The following is a 13,445-nucleotide window of genomic DNA, read 5'->3' as shown; positions in this document are numbered from 1 at the left end:
GTGCTTGCTAACCTTGTCTGAAAAATATACTACCTTCTGACATAATAGTACACTGACTCACTTGGTTTTGTGACTCTATTTTTTACTGTACAGTGCCATGACTGAGCAACAGTCATCTCTTATATAGTGTAAGACAAACAGTAATGGTAGCGAAACAACCAGTGTTGTAATCCAAATGCAAAGCTAGAATTCCATATGCAGGACAATTCCTTCCATTATGAGATTGATCTCAGCAGATCTACTGTAATTGAGAAATCCCTTTCTTTCCATCTTGTTTGTTACCTTGGGCACTTGAGTGTATCATGTGGCTTTTCCAAATTGCATTCCTTCCCACTATTAATGATTTTCAAAAACTGTTCTGTTCTGACATCAGACTACTTGTTTCCCAGACTCTGTCGTAAACGGAATGAATTCCTTTAATAGCACAGTTTCCATCAGCAAGATGCTTTATTCTTGTAGAAATGAAAAGAGACAGCTATGAACTTCCTAGGCTAACTGCTACAAAGCCTAAAGACTTTTTGATTCACACGTTCCAGTATTCAAGGGAGGAAATGCAGCCCAGATTAGAGTTTTTACATACTTTCTAGGCTGGAACCAATGAAGGGGAATTTGGGACCAGATTTTGCAAGATCCTGGATGAATGTGAGTTACAAACTTCCACATTTATGACAATGGACAAATAATATGAGATAGTCAAGGGGGGAAGTGAAAAGTAAATTTTATTAGGGCTAGTTGACTACTCTTGTATGCTATCTACTTTCTGGTTCATATTATACTTGAGAGAAGACAGAAAGAGAATAAAAAGTGTCATGAAAAACTAACAACAATGGCTGATGGCCAGCACCCTCTCTAGCGAGCTTCGTGGCTCTTACTTTTCTCCTTTTCAGAACAGAGTATTTTGCATTTTTCTCACATATATTTAACAATTCTGATGTTTTTATTGACAATTTGATAATTCAAAGAAAAGTTTTTTTCCTAAGCTGAGCCAATAGTTTCATAAATTAAGGGGTATACCAAACCAACTGTTAATGTCATGATTTCGAAGATATTTTTGTGAATCATGGAAAATGTAACAAATGTATTTCTGAAAACAACATGCAGCAACTTTACTGGAAATACAACGTGTGTACAGTCTCTTATGGTAATTCTTATGTCTATGAATTATACTAAAACTAATCTTTATTTTTTCCACCATATCATTAAATCTATTAATGATTATTTTTGTTTTCAGAATAAGTCCTTTTAAAAAGCATTTACATATCAAATACAGCTAATGAAGAACTAACACAGTTTACACCTTTCATGTGGGAATCATGTAACACTTGACAAAGATCATCTTTCACTACTAAAAAGAACATCAATCATTATTTTACACAGTGTACCAGGAAAGTGAGACTCTCTGAAAAAGAGACTAACCAACTCTTCTAGCATAACATGTCAAGTAGCTGAACTGGGAATAGAACCTAAAGGTTCTGGCAGCTAATTCTTTGGTGAAGGCACTAGACTATGTTAAAGTCAGTTATACAAAACAGCAGTGACATCAGCAGAAGTACAGTTTATCCCCTTTTGCATTTTAGAATGTCAGTCTCCATAACACTGCACGCTTTTTATTACAACACAGCAAGTACTAGATTTAATTGGTATTAATTGCAATTAGGAAATATAAACAGATCCGGTTAAGCAAATCAATCTTCCTTCCCCCACCCCCCACCCAACAGTACTTGCAATTTATCACTGAGAAGAAATGATGGGAAATCAGGATTTGAGAAAAAAAACTAATATCTATAAGTTCCAGCCCTGAGTTTCTGAGTTTTGGATACTTGCTGTGAGCTGGCAGGAAGATAACATACTATTTTTTCATACATTTAAGTCATCCACAATTTTTTTTTTAAACAACAAAACTGAAAGCAGATGCTTAACGGATGCTCAGTATTATCAGTTAACTCCTAATTTTAGAGAAGTATTTGAGTTTCCAGATGCTTATCTGAACTGAACCACTGAACTTCTTGAAATTTGTCCAATACCTATTCTATTATAAATCAAGACAGTTGTCACGTATCTTCAGCACACGATTTTATAGGATTTCCCTTCTAATGCCATACAAAGTACGACTCACCCATTAAAAAGATTCAAATCAAGGAGATAAGTGACTGAAGGAGGTAAAGGGTGAACAACTATAGGGTCTGAAGCTCCCAGGACTTTGTACATGAATGTTCTAATGAAAATGAGTACAGAATGAGAACAAGTATAACAAAGATATCAAAGGAAAGCATGAGAAGACAACACAATGTGTTCCCCATGCTTAAGGCTGGACTCTTGAAATTTTTGAGATTCTTTTTTTTTTCTTTTTGTTGACATTTTCTTGTATCATTACTGGCTGGAATGAAGTTAATTGTCTTCATAGCAGCTCGTATGGTGTTGTGTTTTGGATTTGTAACCCAAATAGTGTTACAGCTCACCAGTTTGAGCTACAGTGCTCTGACATGCAAGATAGAGAAGCATACTGGAGTTCATAAAGGTACTGCAGATATATCTTGAATATTATCTCAATATTGATATTACTGGTAAGCTCTATGCAAAAATTTCCAGTAAACAAGTGGCAAAGATAACTGTCCTGCTTTAATGCAAGATTTTCACCATAATTTTCTTGTTTTACAAGTTTTGTGGCAAAAAATTTGTATCTTTGCACTGTCTAATAAACTCAAAAATAAAATATCAAATAAACATATCCAAAAAACAACAAAACAATTTAAAAAGGATTGTTACTCTTAAAGCATCCTGTTTTCACTTAGTAAATAATATAAGACAAGCTCATAAAATGACATTATTAAAAAGGCACTGGAAGGATCTTTGTAAGATGGAATAAGCTAAGTCAGAAATAATTACAACAATTTGAATGATCACTAATAGTATTCTGCCTAGATTAGTAGAATCAGATAGTTTTCTTGATTTCTCAAAAGGCAAATTTTAAGTTGATCACACTTCTTGGGGAAAATATTAGCCCTCTGGTAAAATTTATTTCTTAAGAATTTTTAATATAATTACCAGAAATACTGAATCACTCCGTTACCTCAACAACTCCTACATATTGGAAAAGAAAAATCTTTGTTTCCTTATCTGTACCTTTGAACTGCTCCAGAGATGCTACAGTGCTGATCCGTGCAGCACTGTAGGAAAACAGAAGAGAGTAAGACTGCCCTTTTCAACAGCAGCAACATACATTTACATTGTCTTGTACTGATCATCAAATGGCACCCTCAGATCTCATCCCTCTTATCACTAGACTCTGCCCTTGTAAATCACTTCCTTTGCCTTCGGCAAAATCTTTAAATCTAATTAGTCAATTAATGGCTATACCATTGATACAAAGTCACATTACCTCAGGTATATATGTAGAAGGATATTTTCTATTCTAGTCTTTTATAGACTTGAAGATATAAATTCTATCTGATAAATCTGATAAGTCTACGATGAATATAATTACCTAAATATAATGATAAAATATAAAACAGAAAATAATAAGAAATGTGTGAGATCAAGGAAATAATTACCGTTGATAAATGGTGTATCCATTACTCTGAACATATATTAGGCAGATTTGGAATATTATCCACAACAGGTAGTAGGAATTTGTAGAGACAATAGATACTTAATGCAGCTTATATTACGTATAGAACACTTTATAAAACATTACACTATTGACCAATATATATGTATTTTTGAAATGTGTTTACCTTTCTGGAAGAATTCTTCTAATTTCTCCTTGAAGGGCTGGAGATGCTCTTCTGAAGATTCTCTGCAAACTAACTTCATCTGCTTTTCAGAGGCTATAAAAACAAGTTGCGAGCCTTTTGTAGTAGATATCAATATTTTAAAAGCTTCATCTAAATTAGTCACCTAGGCATACTTTAGAGGTAGCGGAAATAAATATGCACTATTGAATCCAGCCATTACATTATAACCACCATTTACACTGGACCAGTATACCAATTAGAAAATGTTGCATGTATTTAAAGAGTGGAACTTTAGTAATGTCTTGTTTGTTGTAATCCTCCAGCTCTGAGCTGAGGCCTACTGCTATAACAGCCCACAACACACATTAATTCTAGATGGTATTTAAAGCTTCAAAATTTGTTCTGATGTGAATGGATGTTGCCTTATATCTGAATTGATTTTAGTCAATCAGTGCCAGTCATTCTATACTCAAGCATTTCTTCCAACAGAAATGCAGGAATTTAACCTTATTTAGGCATTGAAATTACAGGCCATGATGTGAAATACAACTCTGTAAGAAACTTAACTTACATGTAACTGTAATTTGTTTACTACTTAATCTGTTATTTTAAGACCAGATGACATGCCAATTTTTAAAAAACTCCCTTCCCTAAAACTCCTGTTAAACTTTGAAGATTCAAGTGTTCCACGTTAGAGTTGAAATGAGACTGTTGAAAATAAAAATGCAATTATATTTCATTTAGCAACCAAGTTTATGAACTAGTCTAGGATTTCTTTTCCACAACTCTTCATTCCTTAGCAGCTAAATTTAGATGGAAATTTATTTTGGAGTCAAATCTAGTAGTTAATGTTTGGCTGCATTAAACATTTTCACACCATATTGCTGCCACCATTATATAATTCAACTTATTCCAGCAAAAATTAATACAAAATGGTGAGAAAAGCAACTGTGAATTTTAAATTAACATTACGTTATTTCAAGTTTTCAGTGCAATGAAAAAATATCAATGGAAATTGAAAACAGACGTATACATTATATTCTTCAACTATTTGCATTGCCTATAACACTGGGCCACCAGAACTTGCTCAGCAATAACAGCTTTCCAATTAATTGAGAATTTAATAAATGATAGAAATAAACCGTGGAAGTTTTTATTATAAACAAATGCTGATATCTCACTTAAGTACGTATTTTACTCTAACATCCTTCCACAACTCATATAGATAGACTATGAAATTACTGAGGAGCTCCAAGCTGATGTAAAACATTCTAGGCTACAGTCTAACTACATCTTTAATCTCTAGTCTTGCAACCTGGAGCATAAGGCAGAACTTTGAAACTGTTGAAACTGAAGCTAATAGAGATTTGTTTGTCTGCCAGAGAGCAGTCAGAAATAATAAAAGCATCAATTCAAACTTAGCAGATCTGGGAAAGAAAATCTTTTATTAGCTGCTCTGTCATGCGTCTTTAATAACTGAAATTGGGCAGCCCTATCAAGTGGGTGGCAACCCTGCCAATAGCAGGGTGTTGGAACTAGATGAACTTTAAGGTTCCTTCCAACCTAAGCATTCTATCATTCTAAGATGAAAATTAGATGAAATTAGGCAATCAGAAATCAAAGTCTGTAAGACTTTTAAGACTATTTCCAGAAAGTACATGCCTCTTACAATTAAAAGTTTGAACTTCATATCATACTCTGAATGAAATTTATGTAACATTTTAATTTGTGGAATTATATGAGTTTTCTACATCTGTTCAAGGAAACTGTAATACTTAGGAAGAACATGGACATCACATTGTGAAGAAAAAAAATCTAGCAAAATACCCAAGATGTTACTGTTAATTTTCCAACAGAAATTTTACACAAAGTAGCAGCTACAAGTTTGTACCTAATTCTCTCTACGTTTAAAAAAAGGAAAATCTTATATAAGGTAATATTTAGAATTTTAAAAGCAATATAAATTTTAAATTTTAAAGCAATATAAAATGTCAAAAGGCTGATAGTACACATTATGTTGAGACATTTGATATATAGTGCTTATAAAATGCACATGATTAATACAATCACCTTAGGTTGAAATCACTGCAAGTCATTTATTATGTTATAGCAATCAAATAAATTTGTACAAATAGATACAGATATGAATATATATATATATGAAAATACGTGCAACTAGAGTCAAAAAGTGCTTTTTTTTTTTTTTTAACCAATAAGCAGTGCTACTACTACATTGTGTTGAGTATTGAAAGCATCCAATAAGCATTAATAACACAAGATTATTACAAAGGTTACTCAGATACGTCCTATGCACATATTTAAATGACCAAGCCTAGGACAAATTACTTCTAAATTAGAAAGAAAGAATATGAAAAACCCCTTCAAGAAAAATATTTTTGAATAGGAAAGACTAACATTTAACACAATCAGATGACAAAAACCACAGAAAAATAAGGGAAAGTAGATGAGAGTGGTGATTTCTTTAGTAGAATCTTAAAAACCATAACAATATTTGGAGTAAGGGGAGAGGATGAGTAAAAAGACAGGCACATCAGAGAAGAGCAAATGAGACACAGCGTAGAATAAGTCAACCACAGGTGCTGATTTAAAACTCTAAGTTTGAAATCACATGAAATTAGATGAAATGCCAGTCAGCACTGCTTATGTAATCTTGAAGCAATAAAATTGTAAGAGACGAAAGAAGTCAAGTAAATGCTAGGAGACTAAGAAATTACACTATTGGAAAGCCTAAAATGATACCATTAGGCAACTCTGATGAATATATTTACCTAGATTAAACTATCTGGAGCAAAGGTCTAATCACTGAGGTTTTTGAGATAACTGTCAAAATGAACTGAAGGGCCATAAAGTTTTAGATTTGAGCAACGGGAATCAAGGATAACAGTGATTGGGTGAAAAACTGCTAATCGCAAGAGTAATGTCTTTGTCCTGTACTGATTAATTCACTTTTAATTGACTCTGAGTTTAGGTTAGACTCCAGTGAATGACCTACACTTCTGGTCTACAAAGAAAAGAAATGTATTTTTTTAGGCAGCAGAAAGTTATCTAATTCTGTTTAAACTCAACTGCATTGAAATATTTGAATATATCTTCAATTTATTTAGTTGCTAACATAGATATGGACTCAGTGGCTGAAGACATTATGAACTTCAGCTTGAACTGCTGTCTCAAAAATGCTGTAGCCCTGCTGAAATGTATTCATTATTCTTTCAGTCTCCCTCTCAGTAATGAAGAACAAGATGGAGAATAATGATTCCTTCTCCAATATAACAAAGCAATGGCTATGACCACCAGATAGATGCATCTTTCAGGCTCACGAACCTAGGAACTTCATCAAGCTTGCCTATAGAAAACAGTGATGAAAGTGTGTTCAAAGAAATCACAAGTTAGATACAAGTAAAGACATTCAGAAAAGGAAGATTATTTGAATTGCAGGGCTAAATCAAGTGCTTTCATTAAAATGGCAGCTGGATTCTACACATAAAAGTCAGGTGGTCTTTGTCAACCTCAATTTGCAATATTTGTGAAAGGCTATCACATTACTCTGTGACCTATCTCAGTACTACAACATAAAATAAAGTTTTCTGGTAGCTAATTTTCACCAAACTTAATAAAACTAAGTTTGATAATACTTTCTTAATATTTAATCAAACATTTATTTAAAATATATTAATATGTATATTTATAAAACCTACTAACTCTGGCTAAACATTATACAAATAAATGAAAATTGAAAAGTTCCACTAGTTGCTCTGATTTTCTTTGCTAAAAATGCTATAATGTGTGACATTCACACGATTTCTTCAGGTATTCTTATATGGTCTGCAATGGAAATATCTTCCTTTAAAAAAAAAAAAAATTCAGCGTTTTTTAATTAGAATTATTCCGAAGTAAGGATTCTACTGAATATTCTTTCTTTGAAATATACGTACATTCTAGGAAGTTTCCTTCTAAGAAAGAAAAAAATTTCTGAATTTCTGAGGAATCTGATAGAATTCTGAAGAGTCTGGTACCTCATGTACACTTCCTCACTCATCAACTCATTCCAAAGTAATCATTTGAGGAAACAACAAGCATCCCTTTTCAGCATGAATGGGTCCAAACATATGCAAATTCACTATTACTGTAATCAACTTTTGATTCCTTTTCTTTACATGTATTATATGTTAGCCAAACAAAATGCAATATACTACTATGAAAATTGTTTATTTTTAAATGAGCTATTGCCAAAAAAAAAAAAAAAAAAAAAAAAGAAGAAGAAGAAGAAGTGTGTAATAGTATTTGAAAGCCCTTATGAACTGCTGGATGTACATCATGCTTCACCCACTGCAAATCTTGGACATAGAAATGGAAACCATTAGCAAAACATTAGAACAAAGCTGGAAACTGCTGGTTATCAGTTTGCCACTGTCTTCAGATTTAATGCAGTATTTGGCTCTAAAAGTTCTTTAAAAATCCCCAATATAAGTGAAAATATTTACACAATAGAATGTCTCTAACTTAATGCCTATTGGGCAATAGTCTTTTAAAACTCCACAGGCACTTGTAAATCTGTCAAAAGAATCACTGCCCATAAACAAACTTTTATGTAAAGAGCATTTCAGTGTCAATCAGACTGGATTTGGAATTTTTTAAGTATCATTTTTAAATAAACGCAAAACCAGAAATAGTTTAATGTTGATAACAGTAAATTACTAACTATTTACTCACCAGAACCCATCAGTAGCATTTACAGGAATCATCGTGACAGAGAACCAAGTATCAACACCATGCGTTCCTATAAACCTGTCACTGACACTGTCCCCCATGACTTATGCCGTTGTGAAAGCCACTAACAACGCCCACTCCTCTGTCCATTCTGAGCCTGGCAGCTTATACTACCAGCCTCAGTCTTTTATTTTCTTTTCTTAACGCAGTCTTATCTTTGACAAGATGGTTGCTATTTGCTAATTCTTTTTAGAACTCTTACCTTTTCTGTTTCAAAGGAGATTTGAAACTGTACCTCAAATGATTCCAATGTTGCACCAAAGAAAATCAAATTTCTGTATGAGAGGATCCTTGACATTGGATCATGGAGAGACATCCATTGACAGAAACCTGTCACGCTATTTGGGCCTACACACCCAAATAAGAATCTAGCAAAGTTCAGTACAAGGAGTAAATTTATTCAACTTCCTCATGATTTATCTTGTTAGATTTGTCTTACTTGGAAACTACTAAGAAGAAGAAGTTGTGGCAGTACTCTGTACTCTCAAGCTTGGTTCTTATTGTCTGAAATAAAGGTCAACAATTTAATGCAAAAAAGTATTAGCACACAGAAAACAGTTCTGTGCAAAGTTTTATTCAGTTAATTTACCAGAAATGTGTTTCTATGAACAACTGTCTTTTCCACTCATTAATAATAATTCAGTTTTCTTAAAAAGTTATTTCACAAGATAGAAGCCAGTAAGAAAAACTTGAAACAGCCTGATTCTTGTCTGCTTGAAATACACTTCCTTCTTGTGATGCACAAATATCTGTGGAGGTACTCAAGGCAGAAACTCTCATGTCTAAATGAGACAGAAGCGGTTTTAAGTGGTAAATTCTGAGGAGAGGAAAATGAAATAACTGAAATAGTGACGTGCAGAACACCCTGTAATGTTCTCCTGTTCTAATGGAGATTTAATAGAGCCCTGGATTCAGAAATCTTGAAAGTTCTCTCAGAAGTTTTGTCAGGTATTCTAGCATTGGTTCTCATAATTAAGTTTTTTGATCTTTTTGTTTAAAACAGTTTCAAACTTTTACACTATATGAAAAGTAAGCGGAGAAATTTGTCAGGTTTATATAAATTGTAACAAACCTAAAGGAATATTTTTTTTGCTCCACGTTTTGACAAAGCATATTAACTTTTTACATAAATCATTTTAAATCCTTTCTGTTAAGATTGTTTCCTAAAAATGCATTTAACAAAATGAACAAAGATTGCTAGTAAAACTAAATATTTTTCACACCATAGCAACACATTTAATACTCTGCTTAATGTATTCTCTCTGAAATGGTAGTTTACATTTAGTGCACCCTTCAGCAGAAAAGCATACTACAGCTGATGGAATTCAAATTCATATATATATGACTATAATGACTAATCTCCCATAATTTTCCAGTCTTTGTAATATACCTTAAGTGATTGCTGTGCACACTATTAGCAAAATTTTTAGTTTAGTATTGAGATCCAAATGTATAGATCTCCGCACATCATTAAGATTTATCAGGAGTGGAGAAATGCTTACTAGCAGAACCCATTGAGAAATTGGGACATCTCACTTCTGTCTGAACAGTGCAGAAAATGAGTATTTGAAATTGAAGTGTCTTGTCTGGCTAACTTAAAGCAAGACACTTTTTTAAGAACTAATGATATTTTTAATCAGATGAGCTAAGCTTATTCTGGTGTGAGAAAGAAGAAAAAAAAAAAGAGAGATCTTTCAAATTACAAACACAGTATTACTGGGAGTGTTGGACAGACAGAAGGGAACTGTCAGGTAACAACTGAAACAGTATGTTCGTAAGTTGAAGTTACAGAAGCAAAAGTGTTCTCTTCTCTCTGTACTACTGATTTTCTGTGCAAGACAGATCATAAAGTTCCATCTAACTAATTCTTTGGTTCAGCATGCTGCTTGGTTTTAAAATCATGTAAACCCACACACTTCTGTATGTGCTAATTATTGTCACTATTACTAATTTGCACCCCACTGCCTGAGTTAATGTACTTTCAATTTTTGATCTCTGGCAGTAAATGCATAACCCACTGGCTCAAACGTAGCATCTCTGCCTTCTCTTTTACTGCATACTCTCCTAGAGAGGAAAAGCTGATAAGAGCCATTAATATGTTCATCCCAGCTCTCCAGACTGCATCATTTTTAGGGACGGCATTCCTAATTCCAGATGTATACTACCTGCTTCCAGATGTAGACAGCTTTGCTACACAACCAATGCTTAACACCCACATACACAAAAAAGGTATCTGGAAAAGAAGAACTTATTTTTCATATTTCCAATTTTTTTTTAGAATCTTAGCATTTGTTGAATGATTTTTAACGATAAATTTCCAAGTATTCTTTAGCGAGGGGAAAAAATAAAGGAAAAAATTAACATTGTTTAAATAACAGAAAACTCTACCTGACTCTTGTGCACACACGCAGACATCTGCTTCCATGCAATGAAGTCTCCTGAAACATCATCTTGCTCCTCTACCGCATTTTCAAATCTTATTAAACCTTCCATACTATTCTGTGTTATCACAAACTAAAAACTCTAATGGAATTTTTAGAAATGATCCACATTGGAAAAATTCCAGTTGATGTATTCGCATATGAATATTACCAGTGAAACACTGTCAAAATGTTATTTTTATTGTACAGTAGAATCCAGTGCACATATACCAAATGTGTTTTTTAATGCCTGTGTTGTATCTTTGCCAAATGAAAACAAACTGAAATGTATCTCAGCCTGCTGAGGCAAGAGAATTTTCAAGAAGAGGTCAGAAAACTCAAAGAAAAATGCTTATTTTATCAACTAATAATAAAAAAAAAATAATTGCCCTTGCATGAAACTTTCTTTTCTCTTTCTCCTACACCATTCTGTATTGCCTCTAAATGTCATGAAAATCTTGAAGAGTGCAAAATGTGCTGCTCATCAGCTACATAACTCCCTCAATTTACGCAAACACCTAAAGAAATAACAAATGTGTCTAATTGCGTCGCTCCACCACCTAGTGCAAATTTATTTTATTTGCCTACACTTCCCAAATTTTAAGGTTAACTTTAAAATCAGAAAGTATAATTAATATTAAAAAAATATATAAAAAGATATATATAATATATATATATATAATAAAAAATATATATCAAGAGCTACTGGTTTCTGGAAAACAATTCAGTTTTTCTGCTCATTCTAGGACAATTTTTCCAAAAATGTATGCAACTCAGATGTTTAAATCTCACTATTAAAGTGACTTAAAACATTTCATTTAAATTAGTCTAAGGCATCAATCTGTTAAACATATTTTTGAAAAGGGCCTCTGATAATTTCTTGAATGAAGTCCTTCTGTAATGAATAAACAATCAGCTTTTGGCAAGAAATATCTCTTGATCCAAGAAATTATTCAGAAAGTTAACTGAGATGATATAGTGTATAGAATTTTCTCATTGCAATTCATTAACCTGACTGTCATTAAAACAAATAGAACCATAGACAGTATCTTTCAATTTTATAATCATAATTCTATTGATAATTATTGTATTATAATTATACTAAAACTATTCTATAAAATAGATTTTTCTCAGGCATACAATACTTCTTATGAATTAAATGTATGATTCTGTCTGAACAAATGCTAATACATTCAATTAATTTTTCCATTTCTGCTTATACATAAGTTTAATAAAAGCTGAAAAATTCTCAATTCATTAACTGAAAATATCAGTTACTTTCAAGAACAAAATAGGCTTATACTTCATTAACGTACTGTTGCAAAATTTTGTTGCAAAAACCTCTAAATCATTTTGAAGACTCCAAAGGGAATATACACATTTAAGAATTTTAATGTCCTTTTAATGCCCACTTCTCTGTGGTTTTATGTTATTATTTTATTATTATTATTTGTATGTTCCTATTGGTAAATATATTTTCTCGTAATTCTTGATAAAAATATTTTCCAGAATTTTAATCAGAAAATCAGAGCACTTCAGTCTTAAATGAGCATGAACTGATTATTTTTCCTTTTTGCAGATTCATTCTTTGCTCTATTTACAGTGACAGTGGCAGTAAGAATTGAGAACAAGTGACCCTTTTCAATTTCTTATTTCTAAATTCTGTTCCAGTGTCATGCAGAGCTCCCTGAGGGAGGCACTGTATGACAATAATGTAGATGCAACAGCATAGTAATCACTAGTCTAGTCAGACTTGCTAAGAGACGAGGTTAATTAGCTATGATGCTGATATCGGTACGGCAACCCTATGCTAAGTACATCCAGCAAAATGCATCTGCTTTTTTGCAAGAAGTCCACAGAAGTTGTGAAGACAGAGAATTTGTCTCCAGTTAAAAAAAAAAAAAAAAGTACATTTTGAAATTATGCATTACAGCAATTCAGCTATTATGTAAAAAGTAGGAAAATGTGAAAAAGAGATTAATTCTCACATTTAAAAAAAAGAACACGATCATCTTTCAGATGTTTAATTTTGTAATGAGAATCCCTCACATCTTTTAAGAAAGGCGACACTGCATTTGCATGCCTCGCTAGTTACTGAGATATTTAGATACTCTAGGATGTATATGACGTTAGACAAAAACCATGTATATTGTCATGCCATTTGAGAATGAAACTAAAATGAAATACTTGAAGAGGCAGAGAAAGCCTGCTATGCTCAGCTACCTGATGATAGCTGTAGGACAATGAGAAATGTGTGTGTAACAAAAAATGACTTATAGTTACAAGTTGCAGCAAAGTAAATTCTGACAGGGGATAAAGAAAAACTGCATGAGAGTTGTTCAACATTGGAACAAGTACCCAGAGATGAGTTGGAATCTCTATCCTTGGACACAAACTGAGCTCAATAAAGCCCAACACAAATGGAACTGAATATGAAGTTAGTCCTGCTCAAAGATTTTGGACTAGATGATCTCCAGAGGTACTTTCCAACTACTATTTGCCT

The 13,445-nt window shown here is 32.8% G+C and overlaps 1 protein-coding gene across 1 annotated transcript in view; it reads right to left on the bottom strand.

The window, feature by feature from the left end:
• The window catches only part of FMN1 (formin 1), a 118,537-nt gene that overhangs the window by 31,201 nt on the left and 73,891 nt on the right, over positions 1-13,445 (bottom strand). Inside the window, exon 13 of the mRNA XM_085225053.1 lies at positions 3,735-3,827. Coding sequence (XP_085081179.1) covers positions 3,735-3,827 — 93 coding nt within the window. The remainder of the gene's footprint in view (positions 1-3,734; positions 3,828-13,445) is intronic.

The sequence above is a fragment of the Meleagris gallopavo genome, chromosome 5, assembly GCF_905368555.1.
Source record: "Meleagris gallopavo chromosome 5, MGAL_WU_HG_1.1, whole genome shotgun sequence".
In the NCBI taxonomy this organism is placed as follows: Eukaryota; Metazoa; Chordata; class Aves; order Galliformes; family Phasianidae; genus Meleagris; species Meleagris gallopavo.
The sequence above is the reverse complement of the archived record's forward strand: the minus strand, read 5'-3'. Positions and strand labels throughout refer to the sequence as shown.